This window comes from Amphiprion ocellaris, chromosome 12 (assembly GCF_022539595.1).
Source record: "Amphiprion ocellaris isolate individual 3 ecotype Okinawa chromosome 12, ASM2253959v1, whole genome shotgun sequence".
NCBI lineage: Eukaryota > Metazoa > Chordata > Actinopteri > Pomacentridae > Amphiprion > Amphiprion ocellaris.
The window spans coordinates 23,280,048-23,300,266 of record NC_072777.1 but is presented as its reverse complement, the minus strand read 5'-3'; the positions used below and the strand labels follow the sequence as shown (position 1 = coordinate 23,300,266).

The 20,219-nt window shown below is 39.6% G+C and overlaps 1 protein-coding gene across 1 annotated transcript in view; it reads left to right on the top strand.

Moving 5' to 3' along the window:
- The window catches only part of lama4 (laminin, alpha 4), a 40,472-nt gene that overhangs the window by 19,630 nt on the left and 623 nt on the right, over nt 1-20,219 (top strand). Inside the window, exons 14-39 of the mRNA XM_023296971.3 lie at nt 3,891-4,007; nt 4,655-4,803; nt 6,236-6,377; nt 6,472-6,565; nt 6,657-6,773; nt 7,061-7,246; nt 7,404-7,543; nt 8,903-9,067; nt 9,698-9,843; nt 10,643-10,805; nt 10,905-11,038; nt 11,296-11,467; nt 11,724-11,855; nt 11,949-12,091; nt 12,557-12,686; nt 12,973-13,110; nt 13,235-13,368; nt 14,454-14,618; nt 15,591-15,744; nt 15,854-16,047; nt 16,175-16,364; nt 16,474-16,629; nt 18,360-18,519; nt 18,997-19,124; nt 19,240-19,333; nt 20,023-20,142. Coding sequence (XP_023152739.2) covers nt 3,891-4,007; nt 4,655-4,803; nt 6,236-6,377; nt 6,472-6,565; nt 6,657-6,773; nt 7,061-7,246; nt 7,404-7,543; nt 8,903-9,067; nt 9,698-9,843; nt 10,643-10,805; nt 10,905-11,038; nt 11,296-11,467; nt 11,724-11,855; nt 11,949-12,091; nt 12,557-12,686; nt 12,973-13,110; nt 13,235-13,368; nt 14,454-14,618; nt 15,591-15,744; nt 15,854-16,047; nt 16,175-16,364; nt 16,474-16,629; nt 18,360-18,519; nt 18,997-19,124; nt 19,240-19,333; nt 20,023-20,142 — 3,763 coding nt within the window. The remainder of the gene's footprint in view (nt 1-3,890; nt 4,008-4,654; nt 4,804-6,235; nt 6,378-6,471; nt 6,566-6,656; nt 6,774-7,060; nt 7,247-7,403; nt 7,544-8,902; nt 9,068-9,697; nt 9,844-10,642; nt 10,806-10,904; nt 11,039-11,295; nt 11,468-11,723; nt 11,856-11,948; nt 12,092-12,556; nt 12,687-12,972; nt 13,111-13,234; nt 13,369-14,453; nt 14,619-15,590; nt 15,745-15,853; nt 16,048-16,174; nt 16,365-16,473; nt 16,630-18,359; nt 18,520-18,996; nt 19,125-19,239; nt 19,334-20,022; nt 20,143-20,219) is intronic.

The following is a 20,219-nucleotide window of genomic DNA, read 5'->3' as shown; positions in this document are numbered from 1 at the left end:
CAAATAGCTCTCAGCATGGCCCGGCTTGTGGTTTTTACCTCTTTAAAGACTTTTCTCCTTGTTCTGGAATAGCAAAGTGACATATGCCCGGGTAATGGCTATGTTCTGTTGCTCTATGTGTGTTCCAACAATATCTACTAGGCCAACTAGACCAGCTATGCTTAACTCCAGTTTTGCTAGCTGTTGGAGAGGGCCTATAGACACAATAGACACAACATTGAGCCAAATGCTAACATGCTCATTGCTCAAAATTATAATACTAACATGGTTGGGTAGCAAGTACTGTCATTACCATCAGTTGAGTTTAGCATGTTGGAGAGCTAGCAGTTGCTAATTAGCAATAAAAATGGAGTGCAATTGAGGCTGATGGGAATATTTTTATTTTGTGATGTGTATCATGCAGCAAGAGATGCGATTAATTGAATAGTTTCACTCCAAATATAAATAGAACTCTACTGTCTTTATTGCAAAATTATCTTTAAAATTTTCAAACATCATGTGTCTAATTGATGGCACAGTTCAAACAGGATCAAAAATTGACTACTGTACAAATAGTGATAGTACTTGATCTCCAGTGCATTTTAGGTAAAGACAATGGATGAATTTAACAATCGTGGATGTGTCTTGCTGCTAATTTGTACCTGTGGTCCCTCATGGTATTCGAACAAAAAAATCCCCTGCAGTTTGTCCATAGACCCCCATTAAGAAAACAAACATCTGTAGCACATTTGACAAGAAACCTCCGACAGACAAGGTTGGCTTTTACCCTTTCTGTCGTGAATGTTTAATCATAGTTGTGAAACGTCTCCAGGACGTGTGAAAGTGAGTTTTTTTTAATATCACAATGTAAAATCTAGGGGTGAATCGGAGCATACAGGTGGGGCCAGCAGAGAAAACAATACTGAGCAAAACCTGGAGCCTTGAAAACATTTTCTTCTCATGAGCCAAACAAGCAATTTTCCATCATCCAGTTCTCCTTAATACATTCATTGTGAAGACTACACTGTGTTTTATTACAGAGCTGGCAGCTGCATCTGCTTGCTGTTATTTTCTCTCAGAGAAGAGACTGCCTTGTTTTTTCTCTGGTCTTCATATGAGGTTAATTTGTTACCGCGCAGGTCTCGAAACAGGCTAATTGGATTTTCGTCCAGTTAAGCAGCGTTGGACAGAGGTTAGCTTAGCCCACAAAGGTTACAACTAGCAGTGATCACTGTGCAGTCAGAGATAGACCTGACTTCCACCTTTCAACCCACAGAGGACCAGATGTTTCTCCTCCATAACAAATTGAGTAGAATTATGTTTTAAAAATAAGCTTCCCTTCCTTTGTTGCAATTCTTTTACCTGCAGCCTCATAGGTAGAAGCAGGCAGTACATTATGCACCTTAGGATTACAAATATGAACTGTAATTCCTCATAAAAAATTTATCTTTTACTAATAGAGAATTGCATTAATGTAACATTGCAGCAGGGCTTCAAGCTGCCTTTATCAATATGTTGTATTAACCAATAATCATATGTGTAAAGTGAAAGGGGCCACCTATCTCTGCAGTTTCTTTATGCCTATCAGAGTTATTTAGTGTCTTTTGTGTTGTTGTTTTTGGTTTACAGCCTTTTACAGAGCATTATTTGTCCAGCACATAGCCTCATTTTATCTGATTTTATCTTCTAATTTAGTGATTTTGAACCTATTGTTGGAGTTGCATTACCGAGCTCTAATAATGTGAAAACGTAACATGTAGAATCCAGAACCTGGCTGCCTGGCAGGTTGGACACACAGTAAACCTTTAGATATTCTAACATATTCCATGAAAAATGGTTGGCAGTAATGTCAATACGCATTATATGCAATACATGTGTTAAAACATGTAAAACCACCAGTATGGTTCTTCCATTCCCTGAGTTCACATCCTGTGTTTTGATGTCATGTTCCTGGATTTATTGATTTACAACTCTGTAAAAATATATGTGGTTGGAATCTGGAAGCAGAAAGCTGCGATCCTGCAGAACAGCTGCTGCCTTGTGTGTCTGCATGTGTTGTGGGTGTATTTGTGTGCACGTGTGTTATCAGGAGTGGGGATCTCCGTGATCAGGGTCTGTGCTGTGAATGGGGCGCTAACCAAACAGGGAGCCTCTACTAATCTGGGGGCACAGACCGGTCGACACCAGCTGCAGCCACAGAGTGCAGGCTGCTGGCCGAATCCAATGACCTCATCAGTGTGCTGCACTCAGTCATGCAGTCAAATTAAAGGTGGCCTGTTGGCACTGTAACACATTTACCCCAACAAGTTCGGGCCACCTTGGCAGATGAATTTGCTTAAACAGCATGAAAATTTACACTATACAGGTTGTTTTTTGCACCTTTTTAGAACACAAGTGACTTCAAGGGACTTTACGTAGTAACGTCAAGACTGCACAGTATCATATTGAGACATCTAACAATTCCAACAGTACAAATTTGGTTTGAACAGGTAGAAATCTTTAACAGATTGAGGCTCAAGGAGGACAGCTGTGAAGGAAAGTGAACAGAGAAAAGTTTATTTAACTGTGAAATATTCTGAAAAGATGGTTGAGTGAAAATCCTAAGTTTAGGTACGTTATCGACTCCTCTGAAGTGATTTTAAAAGCTACTGCATGCATCACTGGGCTGTCATAAGCAGCAGGAAATGTCCACAAAATACCGGCTAACACTGCCTGATATTGTCTTAAGGAACAGGTTTTCATCTAACATTTAAATAACATCTTAGGGGTGTTTTAGGGAAGTTAAATGTGACCTACGATATAAAGTTTTAACAGCAGTAATCATAAGGATGATTTGAGGATGTTGTCAGGGCTGGAGATTATGTTACAGGATAACAAATAAAAAACATTTCCCAACAAATATTTGAGAAATACTTTCAGGATGTTATCAAGGCCTCTTTTTTCATAAAACATTCCTACAATACATTGTAGAACGTTCCATAATGTTACACAGTGTGACACGACAACAAAGGAAGGGCATTCTCAATGCAACATTCAGAAAATGTTTTAGGAATGTTATTCTATAGCGGTCTGATAATGCATTATTAGAAAGTCTTTAGAGAACATTATTCCACCTTTAAGAAGTACATTCTGGGAACTAAAGGAAACATAGTGCTGGAAATATTAGAAGAGCGTTGCAGAACTTTCACTCTTTAGCATCATAATTGCTTCAGGCCTTTATTGTAATGTTGACAGGTTTGGCATTCAAGGCCAGAATCAAACAGGGAACAACTGTGTGAATGAATTAGTAATACTACATAATCACATTAAATATTCAGAATGAAAAAGTAAAAGAAGCTAAAATTGTATTCCACAGTAAAACCGAACAGTGTATAGAGAAACGTAGTGTCGACATTTCTGAAAGAAACATTAACATTAATGGGTTTTATAAAAGGTTATGTGCTGTTTTGCAATTTTTTGGTGAAACTCAACCAGAATCAGAAACAACTTCCCAAATTCTCTCCATGAGGTTGCCAAGCAAAACAGTGGAGATGCAGTGCATTTTGTGTGCAGATGAAACAAATAGATATAGCATGTTTATTTTGAGCTTCAGAGACTTATTTTTGAACTTTTAAGCCAGGTCAGCTGTTTCCCACTGCTTCCAGTCTTTATGCTAAGCTAAGCTAAGCTAATCATAACCAGCTTTGGCTCCAGATTTCACAGCCAGGATGGTCTTTTCTTTTAACTCTCTGCAAGAAAGTCAGTTTAATTTGTGACAAATGTCTAGCCAAAAATCCCTCTTCTCATTTCCTGTCTTTCTCTACTGTGTCCTAACTAACAAAGACCAAAATATACCCCCACCAGAAACACATAAAAGGATTGTAGTCTAAGTTCTGTTTACTAAATGTTATGATTATTTCTGTGTCTCAAAGGCGAAGCAAGAGACTCTGACTCAGGACTACGCTGCCGTCAACGACACACTGGAAACAGCGCAAGGTTTCATCTCTGAAACAGAGAGGACTGTGGCTGAGGTGGACAGTATGGTGCAGGTGAGACGACACGACAACGAGAAGAGTAAATTCACAGGACCTTTTATTAGTTGGGTTCAAACGTGTGAGTGGATAAAGCTCCAGGTTCCTGCTGTCTAATGATGCTCAGCTTTTTCTTTATGGCCCAAGGAATGGGGCAGAATGTATCATAATCTAATAGACTGCGGGGTTGCATTGAATTTATGCATGGAATGGAAACCTGAGAGCCGCTTTGTGTCTGGACCTGGCCAATTTAATTTGGAAGCAATTTGTGGATTGCAGCAGATTGAATAAGTGCCATTCTCAAACAGCTTTCCCTTTTCAGTCAAGTAGCTTTCTATTGAGTTACTCTGTGGGGAATTACAGTAATCCCAGTGTAACAATATTAGCTTGAACCTGAGTGTGTGTGTGTGTGTGTGTGTGTGTGTGTGTGTGTGTGTGTGTGTGTGTGTGTGTGTGTGTGTGTGTGTGTGTGTGTGTGTGTGTGTGTGTTTAAGCACGTTGTCATTCTTTAGACTTTGAACAATCACAAGGTAAATAAATCAATCCCGTTGCGTTGATGTGTCTAGTAATTGAACCTGTAGTGAGATTACTCGTAGTATTGATGCAAATCAGTGGAATGCGCTTCCAAATGATAACTACAACATTTGTGCAATCTGTGCGTGCAGAACGTGACTCAGTACCACGCCGCGATCGATGGCGCCAGTCAAAAGCTGATGGACAAGGCGGAGCGTCTCTCTCTGACTGACAGAGATCTGGTCCAGCAGGCCATCGATCACGCTGACGACCTGGACATACAGGCCATCCAGCTGGAGGAGTGAGATACACTTTTGAAATGAACTTATTGAAGACTTTCTAAACCGACTATTACAGCTTTTATATGGTTTAAAGTTCTGTTAAATGTTACTCAAACAGGAGGAAATAGTGCCATTGTTGGGGCATATATTTAGCTGGAAATTACCCACGATGGTGCAGTAGTTAATTTAGTAGTTTGGGTGTGGAGTTTGTCATAATGGCTCAAAATAAAGTACAGTTTATAGTGTTTATAGTGATGGAGGAACATCACACCCTGTGCAACAGTTGAAAAAATCTTCACATCTCAAGAGCGGAGACTTCAATAGTAGAATACATTCACTGATTTGAAACTGTTTGCTGACAGTAAGAAAAATATAGAATTTACCTTAAAGGTGTAAAAGCAGAGAGGAAGAGTATTGTTTCTATATGCTTCAACGGTAGCTACATATATACGAGGAAAATACTTGGAAAACTGAATTGACCCACTTGCTCCTGTCACATTTTTACTCACTGTGGACTCATTTATCACTGCAATATTAAGTCCCATCACTCTTTGAAAACAGCACAACCAAGGCTAGAAATAGAGAGAACTCAAAGTGTCATATTTCATACAAAAAGGTGAGTACCTGATAGTTTAATGGCTGTGGACAGGAATGCAGAATTTTTAATATTTTACTGTTGTTATTTTATTATTGGCAATTCTTTCATTAGACATGTAGAATAAAGTGCTGATTTTACGCTCAGATATGGTTATAAAAAAAAAAAACAAAACACCAAACAGCGCATGGCAGTTGAATAGTTCCAACAATATCAATTCATTGTTTTTCTGTAGTTTCTGGCTCTGATAAATGGGATTATTTTGGTGATTTTTTGAGGACATGTCTCTCAAAACCGTCAGCAGGTTTTGTGTTTCAGAGGGTTGAATAAAACATGATCATGAAGTTCAAAAAGGATCATTTGAAAACAGGGAAAACTTAAAGCTGCAATAGGTTTTTTTGTAGTTGTTTTTGTTTCCTGTTTGGCCACCTAGGGGTAGCAAGATTGTGCAAGAAAACAATTATTACAAATTGGCATTCATTTGAAGTTTCTAACCACCTGTTAAATGTAATTTGAATGCCTGCTTTTAGCTTTATTCACGCGCTAATAGCTAACTTTGTTTGCTGTTTGATGCTAGACAGTTAGCATATATTAAGTTCATGAGACGTGAACCAAAACAATGAGATAAAACATGCTAAAATGCTCTGAGATGATACTTTTCTGTGTATTTGTGAAATCACCCTCTTCCACATTACATCCAGTCATCTGATCCATATATATGAATATAATATAAAAATACTGATGAGTGCAGCTTTAATTTAATATGATTTCCAGGCGGAGTGGGAATATTTGATGCTGTTATGTAATTTAGAGGCACTTGAATCAGACTGTGTTATCAATCAACTTCTCTCCTCCAGGGATCTGAAAGAGAGCGACGCCAACGGCTTCGTTCAGCGAGCCATAAGTGCCGCCAACGTGTACAACAACATAGTGAAATACATCGACGATGGCAATATCACTTCACTCACCACCCTCAACTTATCGCAGAGAGCTGAAGATGTGCGTCAGATCACACAACTCGACAACATTATTTAAAATTTTGAATCAATTTTTATCAGCCTGCTGTATTTTTGTATTTCTGTCTGTGTTTTAGGCCATCACTGGTATCAACGTGCAGCTCAATTACCTGGTAACTAAGAGCGACAATGTTTTCAAGGAGTCTGTTTCATTGCATTCAGAACAAAACGGTATGCAACTTCACAGAATGAAATATTACAGATGTAATAATTGTTAATTTGTGTAATACTCAGCGTACTTCTGTTGTTTTTGTTGCTGCAGAGGTAGAAAGTGAGGTAACTGACAAACTACACTACATTGAGGAGACCAAAGAGACCATGGATAAAAACACCAAGAAACTTGCAGAAATAGTCCAGGATATCAAGGAAATTCACACAGGTAGGAATACACCTATTTTAAAGGAAGAAAAGTGATTTCAGTGTCTAGTTCAGACAGAGTTTAGTGCTGTTTTCAGCCTTGCTTAGCACAAAAACTGATACACTTTAATACTTCTACCCAAGTCTGCTTTTTAAAATGTCAGACTGTTCTTTAACAATTAAAATTGCATATTCTGAATTTGCAAAATGCACATGTTTTCTAAACCATCTTTTTATCTAGACACGGTGTATAATATATGGAGTGGTTTTCTCCACCAACTGAATGTCAAAATCTGCGTCCACTTCCAGACAGAACGCCGCAGCGTCTGGAGTTCACCATGAAAGTGGCTGAAGGGACTCTGAACCGCTCAGCAGAAGTCCTGCAGACTATCACCCCCATCAGCAGCAAGGTGGAGGAGTGGGCCAGCAACATGCAAAACAACGACTACTCCACAGATGCATACGAACAGGCTGTCGTCTCTGCAGGGGAAGCAGGTATAAGATTCAGGGCATCAAACATGTATTTATTTGAAAGAATCAGAATAATTATTGATGAATGGAGCAACTAGTTTGGCTCATCCACAACAGTCTGTAACTACATGTGTCACATTTAACCTGGTGGGTTTTTTTTAACGCTGAACCTGTTCTGCAGTGGAGAACCTGAATGTGCTAGTTCCTGAGCTGCTGGACAAGCTGAAGGTGGTCGAGGACAAGAAGCCCGTCAACAACGTGACCACCAACATCATGAGGATCAGAGAGCTCATAGCCCAGGCCAGGAGTGTCGCCAAGAAGGTTAGTTCATTACTTTTTACATGCTTAACCCCCAGTGGGTTCTTCTCATGACATGTATTACCTTCTATTCCAGTCACAGAGATAAACATTTTCAGTAAAAAAAAAAAAAATGCAAAGAAATCTTTTAAAAACCCACATCATTTGACTCTTAATGCAAATTTGGAAGATATTTCCAAAGTTCCCAAGATTTTTCTAAGCACCTGGATAAAAAAACATTCCCATCTGATGCACAGAAGACAGATTCAGAGTCAGAATCACTTTGGTTGCCAAGTGCATTACAGTATATGCTGACAAGTAGAACATTTTTAAAGCAGGATTAAAAAAGAAAGCAAGTATTACAAGTCAAATAAACAGCAATTGTAGCAAAAAACACAGAATTTTGAGTAATAAAAAGAACTAGAAATATTTACAGTGTGCAGGAATATAAGCAATATTTGCCTGAGCATGTGCAAATTTACATACTGTTTTGTGTGCACAATACAATATAAACAGGTGTAAATCATAAGATTCAGAAATATCAGTATGGCTACTTAATTAATTAATGATAATAACCTACGACAAAGAAGGTGCCTTTGATCAATTTTTGTTTTTGCCTTCAGTATAATTTTATTCCCTTTTTTGATGTTTGGAAGATTTTCTTCAATTGTCAATTCATGGCTTTCCAGTTGTAAATGGCAACTATTGGAAATAATAATACAATTAGAAGTAATAACACACAACGTTGCAGTAGCTCTCACAGGTAGCGAGAAATGACTGAACGGAACCATCAAGTGGTAGCACAGGTGAAGATCGCTAAAGCCTCCCCTCACAAAACTCAAACTCAACACTCAAAAGTGACATTAGCATAAAATTATGCTGATCCCACTTATAGTCAGTGTTATATTTGTAACATTAGCATGCATAAATCTAATGCCATGGTTCACCAGACAATAAAACAATAATAAAAACTTCATTTATGTAATGTTTTTTGCAGTAACACACACAAACAAGATATAACAATTCACACATCATACAGCTAAAAATACAAAATATAAGGCTGACATTAGTAAAATAATATGTGCAAAAATGTAATCGTACAGAAAGTCATAACAAACTGCACCTTTACAGGATTTAAAAAGCGTCATATCTCAGCCCTGTGAGATTACAAAAATGCTAATGAGACATTTTTCATTAAAAGGAGCATCAAACCCCTAAACTCAGATCAATGACAAACTTTCACACTTTTCATTACACAGACATGAACTTAGTGAAAATCCACTGTTGTGACAAGATAATGAGACGACTGTATCAAACAATCTTCAATTTTCAGTGTATTATTTTTGTAAACTTTCAGTCATCTTGGTTTGTTTTCTATTCCAGGTCCAGGTGTCCATGAAGTTCAACGGACAGTCCTCAGTGGAGGTTCATCCTCACAGCAACCTGGAGGAGCTGAAGACGATGACGTCCATCAGCTTGTTCCTCAGGGTGGACCCTGACAAGGACCCCATAGAGGACCGGTTCATTTTATACTTGGGCGACAGAAATGTGAGGAATCTAGGGAAAATGAATTTAGTTGCTTTGTTGTTTGAGGTCATCAGTTACGGTTACACAAAAAAAAAAAAAAAAAAAAAAAAAGCCAACTGAAACTTGCAGCCGGAGGCCCAAAGGCGAAGATGAAAGGCGGGGAGCAGCTTGTGGATGTGAATAGTTTGTTGTGATCATGGGAGCAGAAGTGACAGGCTTTGAAAGCGTGCAGTTGCCCCTTTTCCAAAGGTTTCCAAGAGACGCCTGAGACAATAGTGCATGTGTGTGCCTTCAAAGTTGCCCTTCATTTACATAAATACTGCTCCCTCCGCCCACCAGTGCATAGAAACAGTGCAGCGACCCGGTGTGAGAGCTCTCTGTTCTCCTTTAACAGTGCTTCACCTTGGTGATTTCACTGCCACTGTAATCTATGCAGTGATGTTGGCCAAGTTTTTTCAGTGGTAGTAGTCACAGATGAAATACAGCTAGGCTTCTGAAACTCCTATACATCAGGTAAAATAGCATTTCCCTGCTGGAAACACACAGAAGCTTTGTATTGTGGTGAGATATTATTTAAAAAACAAACAAACACCGAAACAAAAGCTGTGAAAGGAAAATGAACGCTCTGTTTTTGCTTGTTACTGCCTTCAGGGTAAGAAAGACTACATGGGACTCGCAATCAAGAACGACAACCTGGTATTCGTGTACAGCCTCGGGGGGGAAGATGTTGAGATCCCGCTGGGTTCAAAGCCTGTCAGCCAGTGGCCTGCAGTCTTCAACTACATCAAAGTAGAGAGGTAAGAAATGAGCTTTAGGTAGAAAGATGCAGCATTTTGCCAGAATCATTTTCTCTGGCAGAATCATCCAAGTGGTGCACACAAGTGATTTAACACACCTTGTCATGATCACTGATTTTCTTGAATTTAATTATGATATAAAAATAAAATAAAGTGTACCCTGTAGAGTTTATGACCACTACTAGTGCTGTGGAGTAACTTTTATAGAGGTGACAGAACAATGATAGCAAGCAGTGAAATATTTTACATGGAGGGAAATTTGATGGTCACTTTTTTTGTTTGTTTGTTTTAGACCTCAAGAATATAAACTCTGGTTGCAAAAACTACTTTTATCTGTTTACATTAAAAATCCAAAGGCCACCTTTAATGCAAATTTATTTTCTGGTAACCTGACTGTCATTCTCTTAGTTTTCCAGTTGACTGAATTTTCCTTTTCTGATAAACACTTTATGATTTTGGCATTTTATTAGTCCTCATTTGCTTCCTAAAGGGTAACATGCTTTTATCCATTTGCTTTAGCAAGATGTTTTTTGCATCTAGCTACATACCAAACCATTCCTTCTTTATTTCGACCTTTGTGTTCTGATGACTCGTCCTTGGCAACAGTATTAATATTTTTCTTGTTTATGGTTCCCCTTGTTTTCCACCATAAATGGGGTGAAATAGACCTTATGTAGACGTTTAGTGGTATCAGTTATGCCAGTTTCCTGATTGCATACTTACTTGTGAACAGTCGGCCTTAATCACGTTCAAACGAGATATTTCAGCTATTTATGTTACTCTTGGTTCTTGCTTGCAGGCTGGGCCGACATGGAAAAGTCTTCCTGACCATACCGAGCCACAAATCCACAGACGAGCAGAAGTTCATCCAGAAAGGCGAAGCTCCTGGAAGTGACTCACTGTTTGACATCGACCCCAACGACATAGTGTTCTTTGTTGGTGGTGTCCCGCCAGATGTCAGGGTAACAACAAAGTTCCTTTATGCAAACAAATTTGCATGTAATAATATGATTTTTCTCCTAAATGACGACATGTGAATGTTCTTCTTGTCTGCACACCAGCTGCCACCTCCTCTGAGTCTTGCTCCTTTTGTGGGCTGCATCGAGTTGGCCTCGCTGAACAACGACGTGATCAGTCTGTACAATTTCAAAGAGACTCACAAAATAGACATAGTTGCGTCTCCACCATGTCCCAGGTAAACGTTTGCATGGCTAGACTGACATTTAATGAAAAAATATGTATTTATATTGTTCTGTAGCGCAAATTCCTGAACAAACCTGAAAATAGTAACCTTAGCAGCACCAATTTACATGTGCCAGGAACTGTCCAATTTTCAGTCTTCCCATTAGTTAGTAACTATTTTATGTGAGCGATGAACCTAAGCTGAATTTATCAAGTAGATGCTTTAAAATTGTTAAAAGTACCATATCATGTTTGTTGTTCTTTTCCTAGGTACAAGCTGGCGTTCTCCCAGAGCCGCATTGCAAGCTACCTGTTTGATGGAACAGGTTACGCACTTATCAACAATATTGAGAGTAGAGGGAAGTTTGGTGTTGTCACAAGATTTGATATTGCAGTGCGAACAGTCGCAAACAATGGCGTCCTTTTCCTCATGGTCAATGGGGTAAGTCTTGTGAATTTATAAGCATTTTGCACGGGCCTAATTCTTTTCATTTGTTTTATGCTGTTGTGCCAACCATCTGCAGAGTAGTTTTGTAGCTCACCATTGTTAGTGTGATGTTTTATTTGGTTTTGATTCAGTGGTGGATCAAATAGGAGTAAAAAAATCTCGGTAGAAATTTGGTCCATATATTGTACATTACATGCAGAATGATGATCATCTTACGCAAAAGCTAATATATTTTTTTCTCTCCTCTCAGGATAAATTCTTCCTTTTGGAGCTAAAGAATGGCTTCCTGCGCTTAATGTATGACTTTGGCTTCAGCAACGGGCCTAAACTTTTGGAGAATAACTTACCCAAGCTACAAATAAATGATGCAAGATACCACGACGTAAATTCCTCTTCTTCGATTATTTGTCTTAATGATCACAACTTACAGTGTGAATGTGTTGTAATAACTGTCAGTGTTGGGACATTTCCACAGGTGTCAGTGATCTACCATCAGTCAAAGAAAGTTATCCTGCTGGTGGACAAGAGTCACGTTAAATCTATGGAGAATCCGAAAACCACACTGCCCTTCGCAGATATCTACATTGGCGGGGCTCCATCCAGCGTCCTCAAATCCTTGTGAGTTAAATATGCCTGCAAACAAAACAGCTGCAACTGCAGCTTAGTTTGAATAGGTGGGAGGATGGAGAATGTTTGGGTAACAGGTCCAGTGGTTTTATAACTGCATCAGTGATTTTTTTGCCTCCAAAAAAGGAGGCAAAAAAATAATTTAAGAGAGCTACTACAGCTATTAAAACTAGCTGACCAAGTCGAAGTCAACCATCAAACATCTTACAAGCACATATTTTTCTTGGGAGCTAGTGGAGGCCAATAGTTGGCTACCTGAGATCTGAATTTTCTTCAACTGTGCGATGTTTTAGCATGGGGAACCATGATGGGGCAGTTTTACATGTTTGTCTAATGTCTGACAGCAGAATTTTTGAGACAAACAGGTGAATCCTTTTGGGTCTCAGAAAAGGGGTTTTGAGGGTGTCTACATAGTTGCCTATGACAACTTTACATATGTCATGTGTGTATCCACAGGCCAGAGCTGTCTTCTGTTGTTGGCCTGAAGGGTTGCGTTAAAGGATTTCAATACCAGAAGAAAGACTATAACTTGTTGGAGCAGCCTGGTACTATTGGCATCAGCAGCGGCTGCCCTGAAGAGTCCTTTGTAAGAGTCCTCTCCATCACTTCACACCCTGTCAGTCATAATGCACTGTGTGTGTCTCTCTGAAATCAATACAAGTATATGGGTAAAGAGTGGATGGCACACACTATCTCACAAAGAAGTCAAACACACATCTGCACACTGAAACTTTGACTTTCAATTGAGAGAAAATAACTGTCTGTTCTAGTTCAACAGCTTTCATATGAGTCACTCAATATTTGCACTTGAGGATCACTGAAGTGAAAGAGGGGTAATAGGTGCTGAAAGTGAAATGTGTTTTTCGTAACAGATGTCCCGTAAAGCCTATTTCAGTGGAGAGAGCTACCTGGGATCCACAGCAAAGATTTCACCCTTCGATAACTTTGAGGGAGGATTTAACTTCAGAACGCTACAGTCCAGCGGACTCCTGTTCTACACCAGCGAAGGGGTAAAAACACATCTGTCTTCATGCACACAACAAAAAAATATATGTTAAGCAAGTGGTAAGATGCCAAATTAATATATCTTACCCTCCTGACAAATAACAGTGAACCTATTTTCTCTGTCTTCAGTCTGATGAGTTAAGCATCTCTCTGGAGAACGGAGGAGTGGTGCTGAACAACAGAGGCACTAAAGTCAAATCGCACAAGAAACAGTACAATGATGGAAGGACACACTTCTTGGTGGCCTCAGTCAACAACCAGAAGTAAGTGTTTGACTTCTGAAAGCTGTTTTTGTGTTAGATTTTGAATCTAGTCATTGGCACACTATGTCTCCTCTCAGTTGACATTTAAATAAAGCACAGCTTCAGTAAACACTAATGAGATTAGTTGGCCCTCGACATATAAACTTGAAGCCCTTATGTGAGGAATTTAGTGTAGATTTTTAAGCTACAATCAAATGTGATTGCTAAATGACTGATAATGCATAAGTCCCAGAACCAATGCCAAATAAGCTCATTGACAGACAAGCAACTCTTATGGTATGGTTGTATGATGGCAGTTATTTTTTCACAACGATTTTTAAAAACTACAGGTCACATTAGTGCAATTTTAGCAAATCCAGATCCTCCAAGGACCTATGGGAGGGCACTACTAGTTGAAAAGAACAAAGAAAAATCTGAATACAGGTTAATAATGTCGAAACATCAAATTTGATTGTATTTTTTTAATAAGAAACAAGAAAAAATGGGTAGCCCACCAGGTCTCTAGAACTACCCAGGTTGCAGCCATGGCTGTTTGCGTTATTTTTTTCATATATTAGAACAAATAAAGTAGCTTTATTAAATTTGCCTTTCATGAGACACATCTAAATGTCATTTAAATGAAGTTTAATCAAATAATATCACATGAATATCACTGAAGTCTTACTGCTGCTCTGCTAAACTTAACTAGTGAGCTTTTACCAGCACTAGCTAATCAAGTACTGCATTACCTGTGTGATATAAATAACGTTCTTGCTAACATGTTGGTAGGCTAAATGAGATAAATATATGTTTTAATTCAAGAAGGTAGAAAAAAGTGAGTAAATTAACTTTAGCTAAGGCTACTGTAACTAGCCAGACTGCAGTCTTTGCTGGTTAGTTTTTTTTTTACATGCTATTCTCCTAGTTTGCCAAAAAGAAAATATGGTTATATTGTTAGGTTAAATATGAAAAAGTCAGACTCAGGTCAACTAAATTTTGACTAATTTTTCAGCTACTGGGCCAGAGTAAGGGGATGCATTTACAACTAAAGGAAAGGTTGACAGCATCTAAACTGACTTATTGACTACTTACACTCTTCATTTCAGGTATTCACTGTTGGTGGATGACAAAGACAAGCAGGAGAAGAAGCGTCCATCGTCAGCACCAAGATCCTCCTCAGAAGCTACTACGAGGACGTTTTACTACGGAGGGTCTCCGAGCAGCAGCTTCAAGAACTTCACCGGCTGCATCAGCTACGCCTACATCAACAGGTAAACCTCCACTGCACTGTTAGATAGTTAGAGGACATGCACCTGAGTTCTAGATGTGGATTTAGCGCTAGATAGATAGATGCCTTATTGATCCTTTGCAGGAAATGATTTAGTTATAGCAGCTACAATCACAGTCAAGAACCCACATTTGACACTGAATAAAACATTTCTGATACCAAAACTATTCAAGGAAGTGCCTTAACATATGATTATGAAGATACACAAGAATTAGAGAATTAGAGTAAGGTAATAAAAATACATACAATATGTAATGTGTAAGATATGAGTGTAAAAGTGTAGAAAATCTATAATACAGAAAATGTGCAGTGTGCAAAATGACTTGTATATCTAAAATCTCAATATAACAGATAAAATATCGATATAGACATATGGAATGGTCTTTGAATATGTGCAAAATCTGTATAAAAATAAAGACTTGTACCCACACATTACTCAACTGTTGCCTGTATATGGACAGTAGCGGGGTTAGATCTTATTCCTGCCCGTTTAACAGTCTGATAGCAGCTAATGGAAAACAACTCCTGCAGTGTTCGCTTCTTCTTCAGTTTTAAGAGCATCCTCACCTCTATCACTTCCTGAGTAGTATCCCTCCTGAAGATGGAGTTGGCTTTCCTGATCAGTTTATTAATGCATTTGCTGTGCAAGCACCTTCTCCCCAGCACACCATGCCAAAGAACACAGACATGGCCATTACCGTCTCATAGAAGGTGCACTAAGGAGGCATGCAGATGCTAAGCTAAAGACAGTTTTGCGTTTCCAGTTCAGCTTCTTGTTCAGCTGTGTTTCTAGGTATCCGTTGCTGCTGATTAGAATGGAGGCCTCTTCTTTCTTTTCTCAACAGGATGTAAAACAAAGACTGAGTGGTTCTTGAAATGGGGCTCGTTGCTGTGGATACACAGTGATATGTTGAGTGTTCTTGCAGTGTTACATCTTCTATTTGTGTTTCTGCAGACAAGACCGGGACATTGAGCCTGAGGACTTTCAGAGATACACGGAAAAGGTCCAGACCTCCCTGCAGGACTGTCCAGTACAGCGACCCCCTGCTGCACTGGTGTCAAGGCACAGAGATAACACTGCTAGGCCCAAACAGAGCCAGTCACACAAGGTAAAGTGAAAATGGCACCCACAATACTGCAGACTTTAGTGAATCCTGCTTTTTTGAAGGAACCGTTTCACATCATTCAAGTTATGTTCACTTCATATTCAATAAATAGGTTACAAGGGATAAGTCCAGCCTCCCTCCAGGTCTGATGGAACTGAAGAGTGACGACCAGGAGCCACCAGGGCTGAACACTGAATCCTGCTACCTCACCACAAATCCCAGATCGACCCGCCAAGCCTTCCACTACGGCGGCATCGCCAACAGCAGGCAGCACTACGCCGACATCCCAGACTCTCTTTCTCAGAGGTAGATGAGGCTCTTTAAAAGTAACCTCAGTGTTAAGTTTGCTCACTCTGCACATGTACTTCATGCTTGTCTTTCAAGGGTGTCTTTGTGTCTGCATGCATGACTAAATGCATCTCCATCCTTCCAGGTCCCACTTCTCCTTGTCCCTGAAGACCCACTCGTCCTTTGGCCTCATCTTTTATGTATCTGACGTTCAAGAGGACGATTTTATGGCTCTCTTCCTGGCCCACGGAAAGCTCGTATACACTTTCAATGTAGCGCACCAACGAGTTAAAATCAGAAGCGAGGAGAAATACAATGACGGTGCCTGGCACAATGTAGGTTCATGATAGAATCCATGGCTTAGCATTGTCAGTATGCAAGGCTAGATGTATGTTCAGTTAGTTATGTATTAAAGTGACAACCTCTTCTCTTCTCCTACTGAAGGTTATTTTTATCCGTGATGGGAGTGTGGGTCGATTAATAATTGATGGGCTCACAGTGCTGGAAGACAGAGTTCAGGGAAACAACGTGTCCTGGCATGTCAGCAGCCCCATCTATGTCGGAGGAGTTCCTCCAGGGAGAGCCCAAAAGAATATTCAGGTACGAATAAAGTTTAGTCTGTGGCAGGGGTTTAACATTATTTGTAAAAATATGCTGTACACGGAATCATTGGAAATGGGAATATTTGGTGTTTGTCAGGAACATATGTGGCAGCTCAGCTCAAGCATTCCCACAGGCTAGAAGAAACCCAAGAGTAGGACGTCGTCTGAGTTTTTAAAGCAGTATTAGTTGCTTTTTTTGGTCACTTGGGGGCAGCAGAACAAGCTGTAAACAACATTTAAACACTGCATCTGTCATCTTATAAAGTTGCTATGGTAAACATGTCATTTACTACAACCTACTTACATATGCTACAGGATTTGTGTTTCTGGGCATGCTATGAATTTAAGTCAAATATCCCCTTTTCTTTGGCCATTTTTTGGTGTCCAAAAACAGTAAATTGCTCTGCTCTTAACAACAGTGAAATTTCATTTCTGTGTTCCTGTTTATTATTTATTAACAGGAGCACAGATTCATATGCTGAAGTACAATAATTTTTCATATTTTCAGTTCTCTTTTGGTCTTTTCCTATAAATTATAAAGGTACTTTTCAAGTCTAATCTCGGATTCAGGATCAGTTACATAAATGTATCCCATAAAAAATGATTTGTGGTGAGTAGCTTCCACCAACCCCCATATAAAGCCACTCTTGATAATGAACAAGCCGAGTGTTTGTGTAGATTCTCAGTCATTAAGGTCATGGTAATCCTACGAGCTTTAGTAGAAATCAACCAGACTTCTCTTTTAGGTTCTTGAAGACATTTCGCCTCTCATCCAACAGTTTTCTTCAGTTCTGAAAGTCAAGTCCAGTTGATTTCTGCTGAAGCTCCTAGGATTAACAAGCAGAGCAATATCATAGCAGGAGCTGTATGTTTGGATTTCAACTTTTTTTTTAAACCCGTGTCCTCCTCCTAATCTAACGACATGGGAATGCAGTTTAAGTAGGAGCCAACAGTCTTCTTCAGCTCTGTATTCCCTCACAACTCTATATTTCACTGTAGTCGCAATCAAATCAGATTAAAAGGATTTCATTTAAATCCTTTTCATGGTTAAACTCTCCTCACATTATCTGTAGGAAAAGCCTCACATTACTGATGCTAAAAATGCTGTAACTGCTTTTTACTTTGACTTTAAACTGCTAAATAAAATTTACGACCAGATATTCGTCCCCTTTTATATAGTACACAGTTATGTTGCCTGTTGTCAACATGAAAATGGTTATTACTACTGCTTTAAAATGAGCTTGAACAGCGGCTGCTTTGGCCATCATGGTAAATGTGAAAATATCACCTAACAAAAGCATGTTCAGTGCTTTCAGAAAGTAGTCAGACCACTTCACTTTTCACATTTTCCACATTTTGTTATGTTGTAAGATTATGAAATCATTTTAATTCATTGTCCCCTTAATCAAGCTACACATAATACCCCAGAAAGACAGATTTTTTTTATTTTTTTACAAAAAACCCCCCAAAAAACTGAATGAACAGTCCCCTCACTCAGAACTTACTATTCTTGTGTATGACTGGTCAGTCCAGACCAAATGATACTGCAGCAGCAAAACCCCTGAGTGAAATGAGCGGTGGTGTATTTTATGGTTCATAAATTCAACGTTTCATTGTAATTAAAAGAGAATCACTTCTTGTCATATAATGTCATATGGTGTCGCTTTAATGTATCCAGTGAGTCTTTAGCTGTTTATTTCATACTTCCAACTGTTTTCCTCCCTTCAGCGAAACTCTGCGTACAGCTTCACTGGCTGTCTGAAGAACCTTCTGCTGGATGGACAGTTGCTGCCCTCAGCGTCAGAGACTTATGGGGTCACTCCGTGCTTTGAGGGACATTCTGAGGCAGGAACATACTTCTCAGAGGAAGGAGGATACGTCGTCCTGGGTATGTTCCTATTACTTCCAAACATGATTTAACCTCCAGCTTCAAAGGGAAACTTGGGGATCAGACTTTTCAAGTGTTGAATCTGTGCAGTCTTCCTCACGCAAAGTAGCAGCACGTACACTTTGGCAGGACCTACAACTGTTTGCAAACTGAGCATCTGTTAATTTACACGGCTCATTAGCTCACAAGCCCCTTCGGTCCTTCGCCATCCTGTGTGCATTGCATGGAGAGAATGCGGCTGGGGGAGGCAACACGATACCCTCAGTGCAGCAGTGCTTAGCCTGTGTCGGTGTGGAGGGGGGAGAGAAGGCCCCAACAAATGAGGGAACCGAGCTGCAGCTGTTGGATGAATGCAGTGATTTTGCATGTGCACGCACCAGAGAGAAGCTGATTAATGCGGCATGACAATAAAGGACGGGATAGATAAAGTACCCAGGAGTCACTTCATCACACTGCCTCTGCTTCCTCTGCCTTCAGATGAATCGTTTTCTGTGGGGCTGAAGTTTGAGCTGGTGATGGAGGTGCGCCCTCGTGTGGCATCTGCAGTGCTGCTGCATGTGCGCACCACAGAGGGATACTTCACTGTGTACATTCATCAGGGAGCAGTAAGTCTTCAGCTCAGTTGTCCAGAAAAAAAATAAGCACATTCAGATCATTTCAGCTGAAATATGCTTATTGTTCAAAGGCATTACGGATATAATACGGGTGTATTTTTCTCAGGTGGTGGTTCTTGTAAATGATGGGACTAACGAGTTCTTCACAAAGGTGTCACCAAAACAGGGTGTGTGTGACGGTACCTGGCACAAAATCACAGGTGAGGATTTCCTCGTCGGTTCTCAAAAGCCATTAAAGCAAAGAAAGGACAAAAGTTGAAAAGAGCGAACAGGGGACGTGTCCAACAGAAAAGCTTTAAATGGACAATTTGGATTCATTGTTCAGCTCTGGCTCAATATCTGGTGTCAGTTTAAACAGTTTGTACTGCAAAATGAATCCCTAAAACACAGTAAATAACCAAATTAAGACCTGATATTTCAAACATTTGAGACAGAGCCTGAAAGCTGGTGTCTGACATAAAGGATCAAAGAGTCAGGCAGAGTAGACTAAAGTATTCAGTTAAATTACCCATCTGCCACATTCTGCTATGAATGAAGGGATGCAGGTAAAGCAGGTCAACAAGGAAAATGTGTTTTCGTTGTAAGTGAATTGCCTAATGACTCACTAATATACAATCCATTAGTGGATTCTTTAATAACTAATCATCATCCACTACATAATCTTGGATCAGGAACTATTAGAGAAAAACTTGAAAGACAAAATAATATATTATTTTAATGTGTGAAATTGCTACTTTTCTTGAGTTAAGTATCTGAATACTGCAATAAGCAGTTAACACAATAAAGAGTCACAACAACGAGTCACAGTGCTTTGCTTAATATATAAAAAAAACACTTTTCTGAAGAGCTTTCAGGGTAAATTAATTAATTCTGCCCTGCTTTGTTGCAGTGATTCGGGACGGAAACATTGTCCAGCTGGTTGTGGATGCTGAGATCAACCATGTTGTGGGTCCTCCAAACCCCCAGTCCTCAGACACCAAGAGGCCAGTATTCATCGGCGGAGCTCCAGGTAAGCCAGCGACAACAGCTCCTCCTGATTTTCTGCTATTGCAATAACGCCACATCTTTCTTATCATGCGATACACT